The 26,238-nt window shown below is 40.0% G+C and overlaps 2 protein-coding genes across 15 annotated transcripts in view; both read right to left on the bottom strand.

The window, feature by feature from the left end:
• Positions 1-7,337: 7,337 nt before the first annotated feature.
• On the bottom strand, positions 7,338-9,224 carry REP15 (RAB15 effector protein). Its single transcript, XM_007968035.3, has one exon. The coding sequence runs from the start codon at positions 8,358-8,360 to the stop codon at positions 7,650-7,652; it is 711 nt and encodes a 236-aa protein (XP_007966226.2). The 5' UTR covers positions 8,361-9,224; the 3' UTR covers positions 7,338-7,649.
• Positions 9,225-9,339: 115 nt separating this feature from the next.
• Positions 9,340-26,238, bottom strand: part of LOC103218783 (liprin-beta-1) — a 177,807-nt gene continuing 160,908 nt past the window's right edge. For all 14 annotated transcript variants that reach the window (XM_007968002.3, XM_007968001.3, XM_007968005.3 and 11 more), the window contains 11 exons: positions 25,356-25,506; positions 24,934-25,062; positions 23,277-23,427; positions 22,476-22,587; positions 22,271-22,359; positions 17,375-17,497; positions 16,449-16,574; positions 15,668-15,856; positions 12,958-13,137; positions 12,225-12,290; positions 9,340-12,087 (listed from right to left, as the gene is read on the bottom strand). In XM_007968002.3, coding sequence (XP_007966193.2) covers positions 12,001-12,087; positions 12,225-12,290; positions 12,958-13,137; positions 15,668-15,856; positions 16,449-16,574; positions 17,375-17,497; positions 22,271-22,359; positions 22,476-22,587; positions 23,277-23,427; positions 24,934-25,062; positions 25,356-25,506 — 1,403 coding nt within the window. In that variant the 3' untranslated portion in view covers positions 9,340-12,000. The remainder of the gene's footprint in view (positions 12,088-12,224; positions 12,291-12,957; positions 13,138-15,667; positions 15,857-16,448; positions 16,575-17,374; positions 17,498-22,270; positions 22,360-22,475; positions 22,588-23,276; positions 23,428-24,933; positions 25,063-25,355; positions 25,507-26,238) is intronic.

The raw sequence follows: 26,238 nt of genomic DNA, 5'->3' as shown, positions 1-26,238 counted from the left end.
GGAGCTGAGAAAAATCCTGCAACACCACTTAAGATACATGGGCCCCAATACTGGTTAAACATTAGAATAACCTCAGGAGATTTTTTTTTTTTTTTAATTATATAGACTTCCTCTAGATGTGTTTGGGGCAATAGGGTTTTGTTTTGTTTTTTGTTTACTCTAAGTTCTTCAAGTGAATCTAATATTGAGGCAAGATGGAAAACCACTGGTGTCAGCCTTAACAAGGATGAAGTGGATATAAATCTACTAGCATAGAAAATTGTCCACAATATATTGTTGTTTTTAAAAATGCAGGTTATAAGGCATTTATGGATTATATAATCTCATTTGTGTATTTTTTTTATTATTTTTTGCAATACAAATTCTGGAATGGTCAACAGCAAATCTGAAGCAGCGGATATGAGGATGGAGGAGACACTCCTGAAGACTTCACTTTCTCCATTTCTGTACTTGAATTTTTACACCAAGCATACAGCTTGAAAAAAATTAAATGAGTATGCAGTATTTTAAAAATCTACAAAAGCTTCACATTTTAATTTTCACTTGGAAAAAAAAGATGGTGAGTCTGATTTATGGTTTTCAGCTGTTTATAACATGAATACTTACAATTTATACTAGTTTCTCTGAAATTTGGTAAGCTTACACTTCGGTATGTAAAATATTTTCACAAGATTTGTCTCCTTTGAGTTACAGTCACTTGCCACATAAAGACATTTCAGTCAACCACTGTGCATATATGATGGTGGTCCCGTAAGACTATAATGGAGCTGAAACATTCCTATTCCCTAGTGACATTGTGGCTATTGTGACCTCATAGCACAACTACTTTTTTGTTTTATAAATTTAGCGCAGCCTAAGTGGACAGTGTTTGTGAAGTCTACAGCAGCATACAATAATGTCCTAGTCCTTCGCAGTCAGTCACCGCTCACTGACTCACCCAGAGCAACTTCCAGTCCTGCAAGCCTCATTTGTTGTAAGTGCCCAATATAAGTGTACCATTTTTTACCTTTCATATCTTATTTTTACTGTACCTTTTTTTGTGTTTGGATATGTTTAAATACACAAATATTTACCATTGTGTTCCAGTTGCCTACATTATCGGTAAAGTAACATGCTATACAGGCTTGTAGCCTAGGAGTTATGCCACATAGCCTTGGTGTGTACGGTCTAGGTCTGTGTAAGTACACTTTATGATGTTCACAAAACAATGAAATTGCCTAACAATGCATTTCTCAGAATATATCCCCATTAAGCAATGCATGATTGTAGTTGAAGTCATTCCCACTTTACAAATAAGGAAACAAAGAGTTAAGCCACTTGACTCTGCTCTTATGAGCATTGCAACTCAAATCCACATCTGATTCCAAGTTGCATATTCTTTACATCACCTCCTTCTTGAGAGTGTACTCCACACAGCATTCCTGCAGACAGGGGTCGCTATACACCAAAGAAACATTAATTGAGTACTGTAACCTCCCAGAAGCATTGAACATGGGAACAGTTACTGCTTAACACTTTAAAAGATGCCACCTGGGCCTATTCATGCCCAGTTTACTGAAGGCAAAGGGCTAAAATGTTTTTTTCAATTAAAAACAAAATTGTATTTGCTTAAAAGTATTCAGAATATCAACAAAACAGCTGCAACTTTTTTTTTTTCAATTACAGAGTGGTATTCAGTTAGCAGAACAACAATTATATCGTATAAGCCGCAGCAGAGACAAATGAAGATGAAAAAACTATCCTCATATATAACTAATCTGTGCTGTGCCCCAAAAAGAACCTGCTTTAAATTTCCATGCCAATTACAACCCCCATTCTGTACCAGGCAAGGTTAGTGTCTATTAAAAATATCACCAGGACAGGGCTATCTAAAGAGACATTCAGTAGTCTGTTAATTGTACAAAAAAATTTTAAAAACACTGTAATGTTTACAAACAAATCTTACACAGCCTTACATTTCAATTTTTTTTCTTTAAAAGGAGGGAGTGGTATACAGGGTTTGTTAAATACTTTATGGACAAGAAAAAAACGGCTACAACCAACTTGTTTATCATCATTTTCTTCTTCCTCTTCTTCCTCATCCTCCTCTTCTTTTTTTTTTTTTTTTTTTTCCCAGCCTTGGCAATTCCCTTTGTTGCTGCATGAGGCTTTCCTTTAACTCAGTCTGCTGCAATATCCTTTTCATATTTTTCCTTCACTTTTCATAAGGCTGCTTGTCATCTGTAACGGTGTCATTCCCCCTCTCTCCCAGTTGCTTTGCAACATCACCAGTGGATAGGCCGGGATATAGTCCTTTGATTCGGGGGCAATACTCAGAACACAAGAAAAAAGCCAAAGGAGGCCTCTTGGGCTTTTTTTTTTTTTTTTTTTTTTTTTGCCTCCCTTTCTGGAGGGATATAGGTTTTCATTTCTCTTTCATAATGGGTCTTTTGCCCGAGTTTGCCACGTCTTCAAATTCTCCTCTTTAGCAGACACGGTCCTCTACCTCTCTGGCACTTTTTAGACCACTCTGAGAAGAGGACAGAAGCATCCGGGTGCTGTGTCTTGTGCTCCTTCTGACAAGTGTGCATAAAGAATACGTATAATGACATTATTGCCTCTGGGATCTCCTTTGCCCATGTTTAGTTACTTTTTCCTCAGTGAGGCACCCAGTCATGCAGTGCCCGTCTGTCAATCATGTACCCTGGCACTGTTTCTCTAAAATGCTTTTCTCCATCTTTTGATTTCTTGGGATAAAGGAAAGTCAAAGACAAATATATTTGTGTCCTTGCATATATTCTTATTATTCAAGACATTTGGAAATACAGCAACTAATTGTTACATGTTTCAAACCCCACATCCAATCATCAGCAAATGCTGTACACTTTACCTTCAACTATATTCTAAATCTGACCTCTTCACACCTCCTCCTGTATCAGTGTGGTCCAGGCCATCTTTTTCTCTTATCTGGATGATTGTGGCTTCCTAGCTGCTTACCTGGGTTCTGCTTCTCCTCTTTTTCTTCTACCATCAGGTATCCCCCCAGTAATCAAGTGAGGGTTTATTTGTTTGTTTATTTGAGACAGAGTCTTGCTCTGTCACCCAGGCTGGAGTGCAGCGGCACGATGTCGGCTCACTGTAGCCTCTGCCTCCTGGATTCAATTGATTCTCCTGCCTCAGTCTCCAGAGTAGCTGAAATTACAAGCATGTGCCACCACGCTAGACTAGTTTTTGTGTTTTTAGTAGAGACGGGGTTTCACCATGTTGGCCAGGCTGGTCTCGAATTCCTGGCCTCAAGTGATTCACCCACCTTGGGCTCCCAAAGTGCTGGGATTACAGGTGTGAGCGACCATGCCTGGCTTCAAGTGAGGCTTTTAAGGTACAGGTCAGTCAAGACATTTCTCTCCCCTATCACTCAGAATAGTTGAGTCCTTACTTCAGCTTACAAGTTTGAAGAGCTTGATCAGTTTGCTGGCTACTTCTGCAAACTCATCTCCCACCTCTCGCCTCCAGCTCACTCTGCTCTGTCCACGTCAGCTTCCTTTGCTATCCACATTCACATCCACTCCCATTCCAGGTCCTCTGTATTTGCAGTTCTTTGTGCCTAGAACACTCTTTCCCAAATGTCTGCTCTGATGCTCAGTGTCTTCCTTCAGATCTCTAGCTAATTGCCCCCTCCTCACTGAGGCCTTCCTTCACCACCCAATATAAAATAGCACCTCCTAACACTCTTTATTCCCTGATCATGCTTTTTCTTTACATTACTCCTGATGTTATTTAAAATTGATTATTATTATTATTTGAGACAGGGTCTCATTCTGTTGCCCGGGCTGGAGTGCAGTGGCTGGACCTGGGCTCACTGTAACCTCCTCCTCCTGGGCTCAAGCGATCTTCCCAGCTCAGCCTCTCAAGTACAGGCACACACTCCCATGCCAGGCTGATTTTTGTATTTTTAGTAGAGACAGGGTTTCATCACGTTGCTCAGGCTGGTTCCAAATTCCTGAACTCAAGTGATCTGCCAGTCTCAGCCTTCCAGAGTGCTGGGATTACTACAGGCATGAGATGTTTTGAAAATATGCATTTAAACATCTGCACGTGTTTGTCTGTCTTCCACCATTAAGATAGAAACTCCCTGAGACTAGAAACTTTGTTCTTTGTACTGCTGGATTGGCAGGGCACAGAACAAGTCCTACATATAATAGGCACTCAGCAATTATGTTTGAATGAATCTATCTTCCATTTATACTTTTTTTTTTTTTGTGCAATATATTAACCCAAATTGCAAAAGCTGAGCTTGCCTCTATGCTATTGGAGACCTCACTACCAAAAAGAGGAAACAGACGTCTCTGCCAATACTTACTTTAAAAAAAAAATCATTTTTAATTGACAAGTAATTTTGTATATCAGTACTCCATTTTATTAAACACTTTTTCATGCCAATTTCTAATGAAGGGCAACTACAAGGCCGCAGTTATGTTCTTCCTATTCCAGGTTCCTCAAGGAGAGGGCTATGGGGGTGAATAAACATTGATAGGAGGGAAAACAAAGCCATTTCTTGAGGCCGAAGAGAATATACATCGTTTTCTTCTTTCCTGAAGCTGCAGGCATCATGGGGATTAGGAATGCTCCCTTCCTCGCTTTCCCCCAGGACTTCTTTGGGAGATAAATTTGAAGAGAAGGGATTGGGGGTTGACGTTCCCCAATGTTGCAAGGCTTATTTTAACTTGAAGAACACCAGGCTCAATGGAAAGAAAACAGGAGCATGCTCTTAAACCTAAATCTAGATTGAAGTTAACGATGCACCTTTATATTCGCTGTGGATCCTGTTTACTGAGCTGGATAAAGAATCAAAGAGTGGATTTGGATTATTGTACTAAGCATTTTTTTAAAATTATTTTTTATGTTTTTTTGAGACGGAGACTCTTTGTCACCCAGGCTGGAGTGCAGTGGTGCCATCTCAGCTCACTCCAACCTTCACTTCCCAGGTTCAAGCAATTCTCCTGCCTCAGCCTCCCGAGTAGCTGGGACTACAGGCACGTGCCACCATGCCCAGGTAATTTTTATATTTTTAGTGGAGACGGGGTTTCATCATGTTGGTCAGGTTGGTCTTAAAATCCTGACCTTGTGATCCACCTACCTCGGCCTCCCAGAGTGTTGGGATGACAGGCGTGAGCCACCAGTCCTGGCCGATTATTCTTAATTTTGTAACGAATAGCAGTTCTACGAGGTAGGTATTGTCATCTCGTTTTTAGATGGGAAAATCAGGAGGCATTAGGGCTCCAGAAGAAATCGAATGACACCCTCAAGTTCACCTGAGGGAAAAGGACATTTACACGGTGGGGGCAGGGTGCAAGGAACTAACCAAGAATGATGAAGCAAACTGGAAGGGACAATGGCCTGAGAGGTGACGGGGAGGGAGCTGGAGTCTCAGAGAAGGGCCAGCTGGACAGGAGCTGTCTGGAACAAAGCGTCATAGTGAGGCAGGGAGAGTTGGGCTAATACATTCCAGACCTGTCCCCTTTCTGATCTCGTGCCCTCCACGGGATGGAAGCCAGAGTGATGCGGTCAGAACCCAGAAGAAGGCAGACAGGGTGGGGAGGAGATGTGGAGGTTGAACTGAGAATAACCAGCACAGAGGTTTGGTTGGATAAGCATAAACAAAAGAGCTGGGATTTTAAGCAGGTTTGTCCTCAACTAAACTCGAAAGCTCTCACTCCTACCGTGACAAAGTTTTTACAAGTCTGCATTGTGACCTATTGATGGTCATGATATCAGTTTGGTGGCTTGCAGTCAGCATTTTACAAACTGATGTCGGACAAACTATCAGAGTGCACTGCAACGTGCTTCAGTTATACAGATCACAGCAACAAATGTATTTCTTACTTTGGAATACCTATAGGACACCACATTGCGCTCATATGTCTTAATTTAGCCTCACAGGAACATGCCCTAAATTCCAAAACCCAGAAGGGGCCAAGGCCATAAGAAGACTGTCAGAAACAGAAATGGTTTTAAGAGGTTGGATGCAGTTGAAAGGCTTCAGCTCATGTTTCTAATGGCTGTATATCAGTAAACAGGTTGTTCAAGAACAGGAAAAGTAGCCACAGATTAAGGCCAGGAAATGGAGGAAAAATGAGCAACAGCAACCAGCTAGCATCTTTGTAGGTGAACATCTTTGTGGTCTCAGCAATGCCAGTAGTTTAAAATGAGAGAATTTTCTTTTTATGTATTTGAGATGGAGTTTTGCTCTGTTGCCTAGGCTGGAGTGCAGTGGCGCTATCACGACTCACTGCAGCCTTGATCTCTTGGACCCAAGCCTCCGAAGTAGCTGGGACTACAGGCACACATCACCATTACTTTTTGTATTTTTTGTAGAGATGGGGTTTCACCATGTTGCCTAGGCTGGTCTTGTATTCCTGGGCTCAAGCAATCCTCCTGCCTCAGACTCCCAAAGTGTTGGAATCACAGCTACCCTGCCTGGCTAACTAATTTTCTTTTCTTCTTCTTCTTTTTTTTAATTGATTTTTACTTAACATAATTTATAGGCTTACAGGGAATTTTCTTTACATGACGGTAAAATATGGGCTTTGTAACTGGGCAGACTTTACATTTTTGTTACGAGCCACTTAATAGAGTTATGCGTTATCTAGCCTCTTTGATTTGGCAAATAGAAACCTCTTAGAGTCATGGAGGACACATGAAAATCACGCTAATATATGTAAAGCATCTGACTTGACTTACAAGTACAATAAATAATGGTGATTCCTCTTTGTACTGTTATAATTCCACAGTGGCTTTTAAGCAAAAATGGTTATTATATGTGAATACATTTTCCTTACTGCAAAGGCTAAACAAGTATTATTAAAAGGAATAGTTTTATAGGTCACTGTTTTTAAATCATAGGCAGAGCTAACACTAAAGTGAATCTCAAATCCCATCAAAGTCCTCTCAGTGTGGACAGCAGCTAGGGAGAAGGCAGAATAAGGTAAGTGTTAAGAGGAAAAGAACAATGTGAGTTTTGCTCAGGAGTCCTGAACCAAAACTATTTTTTTTTTTTTTAAAGATGAGGATTCACTCATTGCCCAGGTTGGAGTGCGGTGGTGCAATCACAGCTCCCCAGAGCCTTAAACTCCTGGGCTCAAGTGATCCTCCCCCCTCAGCCTCCTGAGTAGCTAAGACTACAAGCGTAAGCCACTGTGCATGGCTTGAAACTGATGTTACAAATGTAATTAAACCTGCTCTGTAGCCCTACCCACTACTTTACCCTACCCATTTCCCACCAACAGATGCAAAAACACATTTTATACTTTTGAGTGCTAGACTTATTATTTCAAACAAAGACACTTTTTTTTTGCAAATCAAACTTTAAATGTGACTTTATTATCTCTCTTCCCATTTTTATTATTGAATAAGTGAATGAAATATTAAACTAAATTATAACTTTTCCTGAACTGTTTTTAAATCATAGGCAGAGCCAGAGTTTTCTTTTTTTCTCTCTCCCTCTGTAATTGTGACATTAATATACTTTGATCCCAGTAATCATTTTCAATCAATGGGAAAACAAATAAAAAAAAAAATCCCATGCTGGAATGATGCAAATAGATGAGCTTGCTTATTAGAATCTTTTTTTCTTTTCCTCTTACACGCCAGTCACATAATACACATCCAAATCAGAGAATGCTAATATAAACCTTGCCCACCTCTCTCAGCCCGTCTTTCTTACTCAGACAGTTTCTGAGCAGCTCTTTGATGAAGACACAATTTTCAGTCTCCAGGACAAACTGAGCCACAGCCTTCCCTCCTGGCAGATGGCTCCTCACCATCTGATTTTTGACACTGTCCAGGACAACTCCCCTGATGTCTTTAGGCTTTCCTGGCATACCAAAGATGATAAACAGACCCAGGCAATCCTCTCCTATTAAGTTACAGAATTCTTCCAGCTTATCAAATCTACTTTTCTTCCAGGAAGACTCCTCTACCCTTGGTTCTGGATTGGAAAGGTCATAAGGTTTAGATTCCATAGGAGGAGGTGAAGACATCTGCAGAGTCTGTACTGCCAGCTGAAGCTTTATTTGCTTGTCGGATCCCCAAAAGGTCCAAATCCAGTCTGCGCCAAACAGGAAGGCTTGGTGCTTGGTCATCTTGGTGGTGGTCAGCAACTCATCAACTCCCTTTTTCTGGCAGAAAGTGATGAAATGGATTAAGAAGATCTCATTCAGAGTATTTGCAGCTGGGCAGAGTTGACTCAGAGGATATTCAAATCCAAGGTACTCCTTCAGTTTCTGAGCTGCATGGACTATAGCTTCACTGACCACCTCCCAGACGATGGGCACCTCTTTGCTGTCCTTCAGAACCAACTGTTGCGATGCTTTCTGCCCCATTTTCTCTGCATCCAAATATCACACATGTGAATCTGGTTCAGGAGTAGTTCTTTTTCAAAGTAAAAGTTCTGCAAGGAGGTCACATCTGTTAATGGTTCATGTTTTTCTAACTCTACAGCTTCCTTGGGTGTAGTTAAGCGTATATACATACAGCTAAATAAACATGTTCTCTCTGTTTGTCAGTTGGGTGTGTTGTATTCATTCAGTTCCTGCTGTCTTATTAAAGATACTAAATTTCACACAAAACGTCTGTTCCATCTAGGTTATATTCACTCTACTTTTAACCTTTGGTAATCTCTTCCAACATATGTTTCCTCTTTCCAAGTTTTAGTAAAAGTAAAAATGGCACATTAGTTCTTTTTTTGTCGTTCTTTGAGACAGGGTCTCACTCTGCTACCCAGGCTGGAGTGCAGTGGCGCAATCATGGCTCACTGCAGCTTCAACCTCCCTGGGCTCAGGTAATCTTCTCACCTCAGCCTCTTGAGTAGCTGGGGCTACAAGTGTATACCACCACACCTGGCTAATTTTTGTGTATTTTTTGTAGAGGTGGGGTTTACCATGTTGCCCAGGCTGGTCTCGATCTCCTAGGCTCAAGCAATCCTCCTGTGTTGGCCTCTCAAGGTGCTGGGATTATAGGCATGAGCCACTGCACCCAGCCCTATGTTAGTTTTTTAAATATCCATACACCTCGTTCTACAACTAACTTCTTCCAGTCTGTAGGTGAGTCATTTCCATTTGCTTTTCCTATTTTCTTTTTTGTTTGTTTCTTTTACTTCTGCCATATTCTTCATTCCCCAGCTCAGTTGCTGCTTTTCCTACAAAATCTTCTCAAAGGCCTCAAATTCCTATCTGTTGATACATGTTATAAACTCCATTCAAACAAATTTATGGCAGTTTATAAAGAGATTGTGTTATTTTCTATATCAGAAACAAAGCCTGTTACTATGAACAACGGCAAATGAAATAAGGGCAATAAAAATGAAGCAATATCAATTGACTTTATTTCCTTTCATATGGTAACACCAGCAGTGTATGATATTTTGTAAATAAAACACATCATAAAAAAATTTAACCTTATTACATATTATCAGTTAGGTTATGCTGTCCTGAATAAAAAATACTTGGGCCGGGCACAGTGGCTCACGCCTGTAATCCCAGCACTTTGGGAGACTGAGGTGGGCGGATCACGATGTCAGGAGATTGAGACCTTCCTGGCTAACACGGTGAAACCCCGTCTCTACTAAAAATACGAAAACAAAATTAGCCAGGCATGGTGGCAGACACCTGTAGTCCCAGCTACTTGGGAAGCTGAGGTGGCAGAATGGCGTGAACCCAGGAGTCAGAGCTTGCAGTGAGCCAAGATCGCGCCACTGCACTCCAGCCTGGGCGACAAAGCGAGACTCCGTCTCAAAAAAAAAAAAAAAATTTGACATCTGTAACAGTCTCCTGGTATTTTCAACCAGGTTCTAAGAACAAATTGATTTTTTCAAGTAGTGACATCTAGTCACATTAAAATAAAATCCAAATAAAGTAAGTCCAATACAGTTACCACATAATGAATGGTAGAGTTTAAAGAAAATTATTATTAGCATCAAATCAATTATTAGGAATAAACAGTAATTTGATATTACAATTTCTTTAATGAATACCTTGGTAACCTGCTGACAACTTAAAAGATAACACCACTGATATTCAAATTCAGTTTATAATCAAGTCCAATGGCAGATACTGAACTGCCCACCTCCACCTCAATTTGTGAAAACCTGTCTTTTGTAGGGTTGGCTACCATGGGTAATTATGTAGCACTGAATAAAAGATAGAATATTTTTCTAATATTTCTACAAACATAATAAACACAGTAACAATTTTTGCTGCAGTGATTTTCTTTGCAAAGAATATTTGGGCCCAGTGCTACAGAAAAACATGAACTACATCTTATCATCACAAAATAGCCATTATAAAATGCATTTTGCAGCCTCTGTTTTTTTAAACTTTGAAATAAAATGTTCAGACAAATATTCAACTTTTTAAAAAGCTCCATTCATTGATAGCCTGAGAAATGTACAATGAACATGTTTAGGCAGACTATTAGTATTTTGATGCAATGACATAGTTAACAAAGAGAAAAGAAACAATACTGTAAAGGTTTCTGCTTTGCTTTTGGTTTCCTCAAAAACTATTTCTACACATTTTGGGGAGAGGAGGTGATTCTGAATGTATTCAAGTTAGTGTATTCAAGCCAGGCACAGTGGCTCACACCTGTAATCCCAGCACTTTGAAAGGCTGAGGCGGGAGGATGACTTGAGGACAGGAGTTTGAGGCCAGGCTGGGCAACATGGTGAGATCCTGTTTCTACAAAAAATTTTTGAAAAATCATCGAGGTGTGAAGGGTGGGGTGGGGTGGGAGGCCACACACCTGTAATCCTAGCTATTGGGGAGGCTGAGGTGAGAGGATCACTGGAGCCTAGGAATTCAAGGCTGCAGTGAGCTATGATCACGTCACTGCACTCCAGCATGGGTGACAGAGTCACTCCAGCATGGCCAGGCATGGTGGCTCATGCCTGTAATCCCAGTACTTTGGGAGGCTGAGGCGGGCGGATCACGAGGTCAGGAGTTCCAGACCAGCCTGGCCAATATGGTGAAACACCGTGTCTACTAAAAATACAAAAATTAGCCAGGCATGGTGGCATGTGCCTGTAGTCCCACCTACTTGGGAGGCTGAAGCAAAAGAATGGCTTGAACCCAGGAGGCGGAGGTTGCAGTGAGCCGAGATCATACCACAGCACTCCAACCTGGGTGACAGAGTGAGACTCCATCTTAAAAAAAAAAAAAGTATACTAATGTCCCTCAAGTTCTTCCATATGAGGTAAAGGGATCCAAGATTAAGGTTGAAATTTTTAAACTGTTCAACATTTTTGTGGTGTCATCAAAAAGGAATATCATATATATTAATTTAGCCTCAATGATCAACATTGTTAAAAGTCAGTATGGAGAAAGATCATTCTGACTTCTTCAGAAACCAGCTGGTATATGAACGTTCTGATCACCAGATTGTTTAGAAAACGTGATCTTTTCACCATCGTCCTTAGGTCACAAAATAAATGTTCTATTTTCTATGTACTGTATATATACATATATTTAGAAAAATATATAAAAATAAGACAGTAAGAGGCAAGTGGAGGTGTGGCTGGCATTTAGTGGGCACACTGAATGCTTAAAGGAGTTCCACATATTGATTCTGAAATCATATAATGTCCTACTTAGGTGGCTCCAGTGAACACTGATGTGACAAAATCATTCCCATCCTGATTGCTGTTCCCCAAATCCTCCATACTGCGGATGTGAATGGAAACACTCTGGTAAAATACTCATCTTAAATGCAACACTTTAAATATAATATATCACAGATTTTTACATTAAATAGAAGAAAAACAATTATACTCTCATTCACCAGTGTCTTATTTTTTGTGGCCACTTCGGAATCGGCACATTACTCCTGCTTCCTGTTTAAACTTCTCAACAGCAGAAATTGGAACAACAAACAATAGACAATCCGCTGCCTGTTGTATATACTGTGAGTGTTTGGAAAAGAAAGTAGAAAAAAGACTAAGCATTCCTAATGTTCCTCCAGGTGCTACGGTCAAACGTTTGAGTCTTCATCTGTAATGCTGGCACTGGGGGAACGGGCAGCAAAATCTTTAAACATGTCATCTTCTTTTAACATGTGCTGGAAAACAAGGAGACAGGGAGTCACACTGAGAGCCAAGAGCTCAGAACTACACATTCTCCAAGAGACATGTGGTCCTCTGGGGTTGTTAAAAGACATTTATAGAATAACATTTTCAATTCATTTCACAAACTCACTGTCAGATTGTTGATGCCTTCGGAGAATGCACCTATCTGTCTCACTGTCCCTTCTGAATCTTCCATCTGCAAAGAACAAACCATAACATGACATATGTGTTTTCATAATTTCAGGGAAAGTGCAACGAGAGGAACAAAAGTCTAAGAGGAAATAATGCAAATAGCACTGAATGGGGTAGGAGCAACAGAACACTTCTGGTGATAATCTCCTTTCACCACTGCAATCGGAAGTGAAAAATTAGAAGAGACACTTTACTGACACAGCTAGTCTAATGCCTTTGCTAACAGTACCAAAGCATTGTTGATTAGAAGGGAAATATGCAGTCCCATGACTTTAATCTGAAAAGGCTAGGTAGAATAACCTGTCCATTCCTAACATGTTTTAATACAGAGATGGCATAATATAGGTAAATATCATAAGCTTTGGAGCCAAAGAGACAGGTTGGGGACCTTGGGCAAGTTACTTAGCTCTCTGTGCCTCAGTTTCCTTATCTCCAAAATGAGAATAACAATGCTCTCCATGTCTTAAGGTTACCACAAACATAGTATACATTAAGTGCTTAGGATGGTGCCTGGAACATATAAGCGATCTCTGTGTGTTCACTACTATTTTATTATTACCTGTATTTTTAGTTATTGGAAGAAGATGTCCTCGATCAGACACAGTATACAAAGCTCCCATTTAGTGTCTGAATGATGGAAGCACTTGAAAAAAGGTATATAATGGATTTACCTGCTCTAATCGGTCCAAATCATCTTCCTCATACAGGCGCATATCCAAACCAGGTTTAAATCCTTTCTTAGATGCACTTCCTGATACCTGTCCCAATTCCATTGGACAAACATATTCTTCCCCATCTTCCTGTTTCTTCTTTCTCAAATTCCCAAAATTGCTAAAGGCAAGCTTCTTTGGCTTTAAAAGAAAAGCAAACAAAAACATCCAAAGGATTTGATAAAATTCGTACAATCAAGGACTGATAACATGTAATTATTTTTGCATTGCCCCCTCCCTCCTACATGTGTAATTTAATTATTTACCCCATGGTAGAGAGAAAATTAACTGGATGTTTAAATTTGGATAAAAATGAAAGGGCATCCCAGACATATAAATGATGCAATGATAAATGACCCTTGTAATGAATCTCAGAAAATTAATCTTATTCTTCTTATTCACGCCAACTAGCTGAATAGTCACTGTGATAAACAAAATATGGCAAGAATAATTTGATTACATCACTACTATTATTTTTAGAGACAGAATCTTGCTATGTTGCCCAGGCTGGCCTCAAATTCCTGGGCTTAAGGGATCCTCCTGCCTCAGCCTCCAGAGTAGCTGGAACGACAGGCACAAGCCACTGCATCTGGCTTCATAGTTTTGATTAGACAGGACTTAATGCAATGAGATTTCTCATGGCTGAATCCAATTTTGCAAGGTTTTTCAATCGAAGATTAGCAAAATAGAATAGACCTCACTATATTTTTTCTTTGGGTGAGGCTATAATTATCTTGTATGCCTATTTTGCTTCCATAACAGGACTGGTGACTGCTAAAAGAATTTTCTGGAGAGGAAACTTCAGTGATACTTAGAAGAGAAACTCCACCTTGGTCATTGGATACTCAGGCAGATAGAGGGGGTAAAAAAAAAATTAAAAAGAACTTTGGCGCAAATTTCTGGAGGACCTCATAACCCAACAAGTTGGTTGAGATAACATATTCAGAAGAGTTAATCTAGGATTAATTTTAAAGAAGAAAAAGTAATCTGAATTTGGTATGTCCCATAAATCCAGGTAAACTAGGAAATATCCATTCTCTTCTGGCCTACCTTCAATCATTTTTAAAGTATCTTTTCCTATTTACAAGGCTGGTCAATCATAAGCCAGAGAAGCTAAATCTGTACGAGAGAAATCTCTATTCTATACTTGATTTATAAAAACAGAACAACTGCAATCAATATTTGGACCCAAGTTATGGACTCTCTGCACTGCCAATACATGGATTGCGGAAGCCAGTATTATGTGTTCATTATCATTTTTTTAGAGACAGAATCTTGCTCTGTTGCCCATGCTGGAGTGCAGTGGCATGCTCATAGCTCAATCATAGCTCACTGCAGCCTTGAACTACTGGACTCACATGATCCTCCTGCCTTGGCTTCCCAAAGCACTGGGATTACAGGCATGAGCCACCATGCCCACCTAAGAGGGAGCACTCAAAAAGGGATATGAACCTTGGACCCTCGGATTAAAAGTCTGATGCTCTACTGACTGAGCTATCCGGGTGCATTCTCTTAATTATTATACTTTTAAAAGATATATACTCAGTTGTCCCTCAGTATACACAGAGCATTAGTTCCAAGACCCCCATGTATACCAAAATCCATACATACTCAAGTCCAGTGTACCCGTGTACCTAAAAAGTCGGGCCTCCCTAGATGTGGGTTTTGCATCCCTCCACATTTGCTTGAAAAAAAAAAAAAATCTGAGTAGGAGTGGACCTGTGCAATTCAAACTCATGTTCTTCAAGGGTCAACTGCTTCTTCAACTTGTTAGAGTAGGCAGATAGCTAGACATGAGGGGAAGCCCCTGAGAAAAGAGAGGTCCAGAAAATCTCACACCCCAGAAACCACCCAAAACATGCATGCTCCATATGAGCAGAGAGGAGGAGAAATACCTATGGAGAAAGGAACACCCCTTAAGATGCCCAGTAATCACTCACTCTGCAGTTCACCTGCCAGAATTTAGCTAGCTGCATGCTGATAAAGAGGGCAAGAGGGCAAAGGAGAATGCCTAAGAGAAATGCGGCACAGTACGTATAGATTTGACTGTTATACAACCTTCCTGGGGGCAGCGGGAATGAGCAATGCAGCCTTTAGGTAGAATTGCAGCCAACATCCAGCCCACGCATGCGCACCAACTATAGTAAGGGAGGGTCCCACAAGCCTAGGATGGGAACTAGGCAGGGAAAAGGCAAGGACTTAAGGCAGGAGCAAGAAAACGAGATAAAAAAGGCAGGGACTTAACACAGAGGCGAGAGCTTGAAGAAAAAACTAGACATCATAAAAACCCAACGCAGAACTCCTGGCCTCTTTCTCTTTCAGCCGCCCGCTGTGCCTCGGTTTTTGGAGTGTACTGTCCCTTTACATAAACATTGCTACTGCGACCCTGTTGTTTTCCCTGCAGGATCAGCCCCTGTATTTTTTTTTTTTTTTTTCTTACAATAAGCTCTTTGCTCCCTATTTCCCTTCAATAAAGCTCTCTGCTATCTGTGAACTGTCTCTTGGCCAACATCTTTCTCCCAAGACAACTAAGCGCTGAGGATTCCTGCATCTGCTGGTAAGGAACCCATCCACAAAACTTAGCAAACCCCAGAAAACAGAATAACTAGGTAACAGACAAAATGTTGCCTTTGCGCCAAGCAATTATTAAACTGTATGAGCCTGAACCAACCTTCACTTTGGCAGTAGCTGTTAGAAGTACATAATCTGGCAGCTCCATGGCATCTCGCTTCTGGTGCTGTGCCTCAGCCCCAATCAGAAGGTTGAAATGAGTGGCCAAATGTCTTCGCAGCAAAGTCTTATTGGGTGGGATGTTCAATAACTGAGCCATTGTTTCTACATTAAAACGAGGCTCTAGAACCTGTTAAAAAAAAAATAAGCTTGTCAAAAGTCACCACAAATCATACATGTTTGTATTGTGCTTTATAATTTGCAAAGCTCTTTCTCTTAGGTTATCTCCAATGATCCTCTCAACAGCCTGGTGAGGTAGACACCATATGGATTTTGATCTTTAATTTACATATCTTTTCTCCATTTTGCCCAAGCTAGTGAGTGATAGAGCTGGTCCTGAAATCCAGGATTCTGGCATCCCAATATCAGTCCTCTACCTCTCTGGGGTGCTGCTGTCTGTGGCAGCCAACTCCTTATGCAATATCAATGTGCAGAAATACAATCTGCATCCTTGCAGCGGTTTTCAAACATGATCATATGAGAGGAAGAAGCTACATGTTATTTGACATGAAAGAGGACAATAAAAGAGAACCGGCTTTAAATTCGATCCAGAGTTATAAGATATCAATACAAATACTCTGAAAGTAAAGATTTACTAGAAATAGGGCAGGAGGGTTGCGTCAGATGACTTTAGGATTATGATAAGCAAAAATTGATACTATCCTACTCACTAGACTAAAGGAAACAAAGTAAGTCAATTTGAAATTAAATCAGAGCTTTACCATGAGCCCACCATGGACACCGCTGCCTCTGAGATTGGGGGCATATTCTGCCAAGTCCACGGAGCGCAGCCACTCCATCACTCGATGGTTAGTCCACTTCTGAACTTCTGATGGGGCGATGGTATTCTATGGGAACACACAACCAAGATCCTAAGTATTAAATTGCATTTTCTGTCTAAAAAGTCTGCTCCATGGAGTACAGTTACTCAACATCCCACTAAATGCATAAAAGGAAAAATTCTCTTTTAAAGAATTTCTGTCATAGTTTGTGTTTCAAGTTTTCTTACATACTAATAAAGCATTGGTTTAGAAAAGAAAGTTGTTTTTTTGTTTTTTTTTTTTTTAAGACAGGGTCTAACTCTCTTACCCAGGCTGGAGTTGTAGTGGTGTAATCAGGGCTCACTGCAGCCTCCATCTCCCAGGCTCAGGCAGATCCTCCAACCTCAGCCTCCTGAGTAGCTGGGACCACCAGCGTGCACCCACCATGCCTGGCTAATTTTTTATTACTATTATTGTAGAGACAGGGTCTACCTATATTGCCCAGGCTGGTCTTGATCTACTGGGCTCAAGTGATCCATCTGACTTGGCCTCCCAAAGTGCTGGGATTATAGGCATGAGCCATTATATTTGGCCAGAAAAGGAAGTCTTTAGAGTGATATTTATCTCTGTGGATTAGGGAATCAGGAAAAAAATACACCCAAGAAAAGGAAGAAGCATAACTGAAAATGAACCCTTAGCTTTAGTTATACAAGTGGAACCATCATGGAGAGAAAAGGAAGGAATACAGAAAAAGCCTAAAAAGTAAATGAGGCTGAATTTTAAGGCTTTTCCTGCAAGCTCCAAGAAAAATGGCTCTTAGTTTTGACATATGGACAGTCCCATGCCTGGGAAGTGCATGCTTATAAACCTCAATCTTAAAATGCTACCTCATCAGATGGCCGCCTCCGTAGACAGTTTGGTTCAAAGTTATTGATCCTCAGGACCTGGATGGCCCTTTTGATACTGAGGTGGTGTAGCACACTCACAACCTTCAAAGACAGTAAATCATCCTGCGAAAAAGAACAAAAGGGGGAGTTCACTGTGCTGGCCTGTAGCAGGGGGACATTCTTGGGAATCTCAGAAAACTGGAGTAAACGGAGAAGAGCCCCTCAAACCAATATGCCCCAAGGGCTTGTCAGAACCTACCTTCCCATTTGGAACAAAATCTTCCCCAAAACCCCAAATTAGTATTTTTTGCCAATGAAGCTGCCTTCCACCTGTTTCTCTCTCTTCCTGATGCTCTGAGATAGGACTGTAGAATCCCAGGGCTCTGAAAACCACAGTTTGACAAGCACTTGCTGGGTCACTACAAGAGGTGATCTGATTTGACTTGATCTGCACATACTACAAACAGGGAATTTACTTCTTTCCTCTTTAGTTTTGAGAACTTTATCTGTGGATAAAGCACTTAGGCATTGGCTAAACTGCCCTCTCTCTTTCCTTTCAGCAGACAGCGAAGAGCAAATGATGCTTATTGGCGGACATGATCAAGGCTTGGCTTTCTCTTTTTTTTTTTTTTTTTTCTTGGAGAGACAGGGTCTCACTATATTGACCAGGCTATCTCAAACTCATAAGCTCAAGGAGTCCCCCGGCCTCAGCCTCCCAAAGAGCTGGGATTACAGGCCTGAGCCACCGTTCCTAGCCAAGGCTTGGTTTTCTGAACTAAAGCATGTCATAGTTTTGGGGAAAATCAGAACAGTGCTCTTGTTATACTACTCCCTGACCTTAATAATTCTCCAGTTCTAGATTATTTTTTAGTAAAGACTTGTCTGCTATTGAATAGCTCTAGATGATTATGGTTTATCTAGCAGACACTGTGAACAATTTTGGCAAAACTATATCAATCACTGCAAAGGTTTTGGTCAGAGTTAAGAGAGAATAAAAAGTTATAAGTTAGATCTCTCTCTCTATCTATCTATCTATCTATCTATCTATCTATCTATCTATCTATCCATCCATCCATCTATCTATAACCAGTCAACCCTCCCTCCCTTCAAGGAAGAATCTTCACCAGTCTGTAGCTCTTGGAAATATTTTCAAATATACCAAACACACCAAAACAAATTATTTCAGAAGAAGGTGATATTAGGGGCAGTGTTAAGATAAGCACCAGTCTACTTCTGAACACACCCAGAAAATAAACAAGGAAAACATCCATTTTAGACACACCTTTCTGATAAAACATTTCTCATGAAAGAAAGAAAAACATGCAATCTACTACAGAAATATTTAATAAAAATATTAATCAGTTTATATCCTTGCGGCTACTAACTGGGCAAAAATTATTTCCTGAAGTTTTTCTGGAGTAATTCCTTAAAAGTAGCATCTTAACATATGTTAGAAAAAGTGCTTATTTTAATCTAGAATTGAGACACCCATTGCAAACATTTCAGTGTGAGCTATTTTCATCTAACTAGTCTATCAGCTTCAAAAATATCTGAAAGCACAATGTTTACAGTGTGATTAAAATGTTAATTGTTTTTGAAATTCTTTATACTTTGAAGGATTTTAAACAGAGACAGTTTTATATCAAAACAGACTTTATGGGTGATTTTCTTCTTAATTCTGGATTTTTAAAAACTTTTAATTTTAAAATAATTTTAAATTTGTGGAGGAGTTGCCAAAGATAGAACAGAATTCTATATACATTTCACTCAGCTTCCTCTAATGTTAACATCTTACATAATCATGATTACATTCGTCAACACTAAGAAATTAATGTGGATGATAATAACATCGACTAAACTGCAGACTTTATTCACATTTCACCAGTTTGTCCAGTAAAGTCCTTTTTCCGTTCCAGGATCTAATCCACATTAAAATACATATTTTGTGACTTAGGACTTCTAGGGTCAAATTTTCCAGGGTCATTTACTCTTTTATAGCCATTTCACAGATGTTTCTTGTGATTTTAAGCTTGAATTTGTTCACATTCTCAGGGTGAACATACTCACACCTAGATAGGGAGGCAAATATTTACTGAATGTGTTCTAGTCATAATTATGAGCTATTAAAAGCAGGGATCTTGAAACAGCCTGAGTTCAAACTCTCTCCGACTTTCTACTGCTAACTGTGGAAAGTTGGTTACCAAGTTACCCAATATCTGGATTCCTTCCTTTATACATGTAAAAAAGTAGGGATAATAATAGTATTATAATACTATAGATACACAGAGTATATGTGTATGTGTATATGTAGATACACATACACATATATACACACATACATATACACATATGTGTACGTATATATACACACATGTATGTATATATACACACATACTCTGTGTATCTATAGTATTACATATGTGTGTATAATACTATGTATATATAGTATTATATAATTATATAGTATATATGTGAACAAATTCAAGCTTAAAATCACAAGCAGCATATATGAAATGGCTATAAAAGAGTAAATGACCCTGGAAAATTTGACCCCAGAAGTCCTAAGTCACAAAATGTGTGTTTTAATGTGGTGCCCCAGATTAGATCCTGGAACAGAAGAAGGATCTTACTGGACAAACTGGTGAAATGTGAATAAAGTCTTCAGTTTAGTTGACTGTATTAACATCTACATTAATTTCTTAGTTTTGAGAAATGTAATCATGATTATGTAAGATGTTAACATTAGAGGAAGCTGAGTGAAAGGTATACAGAATTCTATCTTTGGCAACTCCTCCGTAAATCTAAAATTATTTTAAAATAAAAAGTTTAAAAACCTTTTTAATATATATTACACACTATAATAAAATTAGTAATATTAACTAAAAGGGTTGTTGAGAATCCGGTATTAATATGAGCAAAATGCTTAAAAGGATGTTTGACACATAGTAAACGTGCAACATACTACAAATATTAGTATTATTTCATGCAGGTTTACATGATGTGCCCATCAAGGTAAGGGGCTTGGGTTCAATGATAGAGAAGAAAAATCCATGAACTGAACTCCAACTTTTTTGATATTGAGAAATGCCTACTTAAGTTGGCTGTTTAAAACTTTCCACTTATTTGAAAAAGATTATACTTAGGGTAGTTGGGTCTAAAGCCTACTTCACAAAAAGCTGTTTAAATAAAATAATTTTAGGCTGGGCACAGTGGCTCACACCTGCAATCCCAGCACTTTGGGAGGCTGAGGCAGGTGGATCTCCTGAGGTCATAAGTTCCAGACCAGCCTGGACAACATGGCGAAACTCCGTCTCCACCAAAAATACAAAAATTAGCTGGGCGCAGTGGTGCACACCAGTAATCCCAGCTACTCGGGAGGCTGAGGCAGGAGAATCACTTAAACCCGGGAGGTGGAGGTTGCGCCACTGCACTCCAGCGCGGGTGACAGAGTGAGACTCTGTCTCCGAAATAAATAAATGAATAAAAGAATTTTAAGTAGAACATGGCCGGGCGCGGTGGCTCACACCTGTAATCCCAGCACTTTGGGAGGCTGAGGCGGGTGGATTACCAGGTCAGGAGATGGAGACCATCCTGGCTAACACGGTGAAACCCCGTCTCTATTAAAAACACAAAAAATTAGCTGGGCATTGGTGGCGAGCGCCTGTAGTCCCAGCTACTCAGGAGGCTGAGGCAAGAGAATGGCATGAACCCAGGAAGGAAGGGGAGCTTGCAGTGAGCCGAGATCGTGCCACCACACTCCAGCCTGGGCGACAGAGCGAGACTCCGTCTCAAAAATAAAAAAAATTAAAAATAAATAAAAAAAATAAAATAAAATAAGAGGATTTTAAGTAGAATATTAATAGTGGTATGGAACCTAAAACAAGGTTCTCCTGGAATCCATCTTTCCCACTGCTGTCAAGCAGTGAATAGTCCTACACACTGGCTGGAAGGCCAGAAGTGTACAATAATGAAGGAACCAGAGTGGAAGTCTAGCCTTCCTCCTGCCTCCTTTAACCCCAGTTAACTCCTGCTGTAGCAGAACCGGGCTGAAGTGACACGGGTGATAGGGTTTCAGGTAACAGTTGTCCAGAGTGGAAAGGTAGGGAGAAGACAAGTCCTGGAAGATGTCAGGTCAAAAGGGTGGGCTCTTCCAAATGGTCACTGCACGTAGAAACCCATAACTTAGAAACAGCTTGGGCTTAAAAACTCTATATTCTATTTAAAAAATATCTTTAGGCTGGGCGTGGTGGCTCATGCCTATAATCCCAGCACTTTGGGAGGCCGAGGCAGGCAGGTCGCTTGAGGTCAGAAGTTTGAGACCAGCTGGCCAACATGGCGAAACTCCGTCTCTACTAAAAATACAAAAAAATTAGCTGGGTATGGTGGCATAGGCCTGTAGTCCCAGCTACTCAAGAGGCTGAGGCAGGAGGATGGCTTGAACCTGGGAGGTGGAGCTTGCAGTGAGCTGAGATCGTGCCATTGCACTCCAGCCTGGGTGACAGTGCAAGACTCCATCTCAAAAGAAATAAAAATATATATATATATATCTTTATGAGATATAATTTGCATACCATAAAATGTACCCATTCAAAGTATACACTTCAGTGTTTACATTGTTGAATGTATTACATATAAAATCAACTTTCTGGAGAGCTTAGTTTAAATTAGGCTTCACTTAGCTTAAATTGGGGTTTCAAATTATCCCAAGGCTATTCAGTCACAATCACCAAATGCTACAACTTCAACTTCACAGGAAATATGCCCGCCACTCTCCTCAAGCTCAAGCAACAGCTTCAAACTCTGGTGTAATCACTACACTGTGTTTGGCTTACTCAATTTCTGTGTTTTTCGAGAAAAAAGATTTCCTCCCCCAAACCCCAGGAGTGAGTCACTTACAACAGTCATGTAATGTAGCATTCGACCATCAACCCGTCCTTCATCAAACTGGGTCTTATATTGAGGGAGGCCAATGTCATCCAACCATCCTAAAAGAGAGAGGCCAGTGTTGCTACCATGCCACAAAACACCTGTTCTTGTGATTAAAAAGAAAAAGCAGCTATGTATATAATTCTTTCATTTTGTTAGAATAAAAACTTCTTACTAGTGACCCAGTTGAAATCCAGCTTCCCGTGATTGGTTTCTTCTTCAGATCCCAGGGCTTGGAGTGCCAGCTGGAGTTTCTTTCGATGAAGTGAATGCTTGATTCCAAGTTCCTGACACAATAAACATTAAACATTGACTTTATAATTCTATCTATATAGGCTGGGTGCCACTGGCAAAGGATGCAAATTTCTCCAAAATGGAGCTAGCACTAAAGACCCAATTCAATACTAAATTACAATCCTAACTTGCGCTAGTAAAGTGCTGTAGAACGAAGGTCCCTGAAAAGCCAAGACCACCACAATTAGCTTAGGGGTGTGTTAGGCATTCCCTAGTGACTCCTTTTCTTTGTAAGCTAGGAACTGTAGCATGCATAAAAAGAATTTGACTCTTATTTTGTGCAAAATATTAAATAATTGGGAAGAAATGTTAAATAATTAGACATAAATTGTAGGGTGCTTTTTTTTTCCTTTTGCAAAGTGCATTGCATATATTACACTGAGAAAATAGGCCAATGATAAAGCCATATAATGATTTTGAGAAATATGAACTTAATTATGCTTATGTAATTATTCTTCATTAAAATGCCCAATGGCTTAAGTGTTCCATAAGGAATCATCAAGACCAGGTCCTCCCAAGACCATCAGAAAAAAAAAGCATGAAGCAATTGAAAACCCAAATTTTTATTTAGAGAGTATTTACTGGCTTCACTCATGGCCCTTTCTGGACTATAAAACAACCCTACATTCACATTGTCTTCTTCTCAGTATCCATTGTGGGAACAAAATAGAGAAGCAGTCACCTTCTCTAGATCTTGTTGAGAAGCCTGCAAAAGCGTTTGGCCAGATGCAATCCAGTGCTTGCCAGAATTCAGGTAGGAGCCCAAGCCCTGTTCCATCAGCCAATTGCAAACCTGCTCCTTGGTCCACTTGGCAAATGGCATATCCAAGTCACTACAGGAAAATGAGTAATTGCATGAAAAATAATCCAAAGCCAATCCTGTGGCTTATCATGAGTTTTAAACAACTATACATTCAATAGACATGGACATTCCCTGGTGATACACATTTGACCACAAAAAGCTTCATTTTTAGTATACATTGGAGGAACAACTGGTACTGGAGTTGAAAGTTATCTTCTAAGACCACTGTCTCATTTCAAACGAAACCACAAAAGATTTAATGTGACAGAGCAAGAACAAGTTCTACAGAAAAAGACTAAATTGGAAAAACATAAGTCACTGTATCAGTTTCAACCAATGTTGTTTGAAGACTGGATTCCCAAACAGGAAACTCAGTTGGAGTGAAAGAAACTTAAGTCTAATTTGAACTAACTTTAGCAGAATTATGGTTTATTTCCATATGGTAACCAATGAGAGGAGGGCAATATGTTGTCACTAAGTGTAGGAAACAATCAAAGCAAAATTCCTGCTTTCTTTTACTTAGATACACAAATAGTGTTCTTGTTCCGGGGTGGGGACAGGGTGCGGAGGGGAAGATGAATGTGCTTTTTTAAAATAGCACAAGGAGCTCTGCTGTGTTCAAAGACAACATATGGCAAATGAAACTGTTTGGTATTTGAAGAAGGCCAAAGAGGGTTTCCTCCTTGATGTAACCTATGTCCAGTGTTCCACCTGTATGGGAGGGGCTGTATTTAAAAGGTTTCTAGTCTATTATACTGTTAAAATATTTGGTTGTTAAAATATTTGGTATCAATGCCTTGTACTTTATGTTTGCCAACCCCACCCTTTTATGCACAGTGAGTCAATGTAGTAGTTCTAAGCCAGCCCTCAACTTTGGTAAGAGTGTCGGAGCAGTTCTTAGAATCTTAATGAATAAAATATTATATAGTCCTGATAAATATACGGATTCTGATAGAATTTTTGTCTTTAAGTACTTTCATACTTTCATAGATTCTGTTATATACTAATGTTTCTTGAGTAGTTACTATCTGCCAAATATTTAACACATATTAACTTATTTAATCTTCACGATCAGCTTTTGGAGTAGGCACTAATTCTGATGATGAGAAAACTGAGACACAGGGCCTGGAAGCTGTTGCTCAAGGTCACCCAGCTGGTAGAAAGTGGTAAGGCTAGAAAGCAAATCCAAGTGGTCTGATCTAGAACATACTCTCATGTAAATATCCCATCTTTCCAAAGCTATGCTTTAGAGTACTTATAATTACCATCTATGTAAAATTTAAGTCTGAGAGCCACTCTAACACAGATGCTGCTGACACTTTAGCTCTGGCCTCTCCCCTAGTTCACACAGCCCTCACCTTCTGTATGTTCATCAACCACTGACAAATTGCACTGCTCTAAAGATGATGTCCCCTTTCACTAGGCACAGCATTAAGCAATGCCTTTGTTTAACCCAATGACAGTACTAACACTGCAGGACCCATGAGGCTATGATGCTTGGTAGAGATGCAAAAGTCTATCAGTTGGCTCTTCTTACTTGTTAGACTGTCCCAAGTCTCGAGACCAACCCAGTCGGGGTCCCGCGGTTGCCCTTGTCCCTCCTCTTTTGAATTCAGGCTCAGACATGTCATCTGGGTTGAACGTAGTTGATTGACTTCTCCTAAGTCTGAAGAAGACATAACACACATGGCCAGTATTAGACCTGAGGAGGCCTTAGGCTTGTTAATCAGAGAATTTTTAACTAGTGCAGCTACTGGAACTAATCCTCTTTGTGTCATTAACATAGACATTTAAATTTAAACTTTAACTAAGACCCAATGAGTTAATAAATCCCACATCATAATCCAAACTTCCTTCCATAAGAGGAATACAAAGGCCTTACAAGTCCATACCCATTTCCAGCCACTTTAAGCAACATGTAAGACAGGGCCCACTCTACTTGTTCACTGCTTTACTTACTTTCCAAAGAGTTTCATGATACCTCTGGATTTCTTTTTGGAATCTGGAGATGGAGGTGGTATCTGGAAGGGACTGTTCCTCTGTGAATCTTTTGGCCGAGAAGAAGCACCAGCCAGATCTAGGTGCTCTGCTGTCTCTTTTTCTGTTTCAGCTACTCCAAGAGCAGAATACAGACAACGAATTTTAAAATATGGAATGAACATGATAAGATGTTAATCTTCTTGGTTCTAGAACTATTAAGAATTCTTCTGTTGGTCTATAAATCAGTAATTTACAAAGAGCACCTTATAAATATTAGAAATGGAACACACATATATGTTCTGCTCCATAGTTTACTGTGTTTAAAGTTAATAAAATTATAAGCCCTTTGGAGATTAAAAGAGGGTGATAGGATTGCCACACTCTTTCCTTGAGTGATTTAAATTCATGATGGAATTATTCCCAATCTTTCCATAGCACGTGGTACTGTTGATTACCTCCTACATCCTTCAAAATCATCTCCTCTGGCTTCTTGACATGACCACTCCTACATCTGTCATCTGATAGTGTCTTTGCTGTAGCACTCCTGCTTTTTTTTCTTCCCCCATGCCACTTTAAGATTCTGTTCTAAGCGCCCTCTAGTGGATCAAAATCTCTGGGCCCAATCTCTCTCTCCAGGTCCTGTATCTAAATGCCTGTGATATTCCCAATTCAGTGTGTCGGGACATCTGGGACTTCACAAACTCATCCAATTTCCCTGAGAGTCTTTTCCTCTCTCAAATTTTTTTTTTTTTTTTTTTTTGAGACAGAGTCTCGCTCTGTTGCCCAGGCTGGAGTGCAGTGGTGCGATCTCGGCTTACTGCAACCTCCGCCTACTGGGTTCAAGCAATTCTCTGCCTCAGTG

Source organism: Chlorocebus sabaeus, chromosome 11 (assembly GCF_047675955.1).
Source record: "Chlorocebus sabaeus isolate Y175 chromosome 11, mChlSab1.0.hap1, whole genome shotgun sequence".
In the NCBI taxonomy this organism is placed as follows: domain Eukaryota; kingdom Metazoa; phylum Chordata; class Mammalia; order Primates; family Cercopithecidae; genus Chlorocebus; species Chlorocebus sabaeus.
This window is presented reverse-complemented; position numbering and strand designations above follow the sequence as displayed.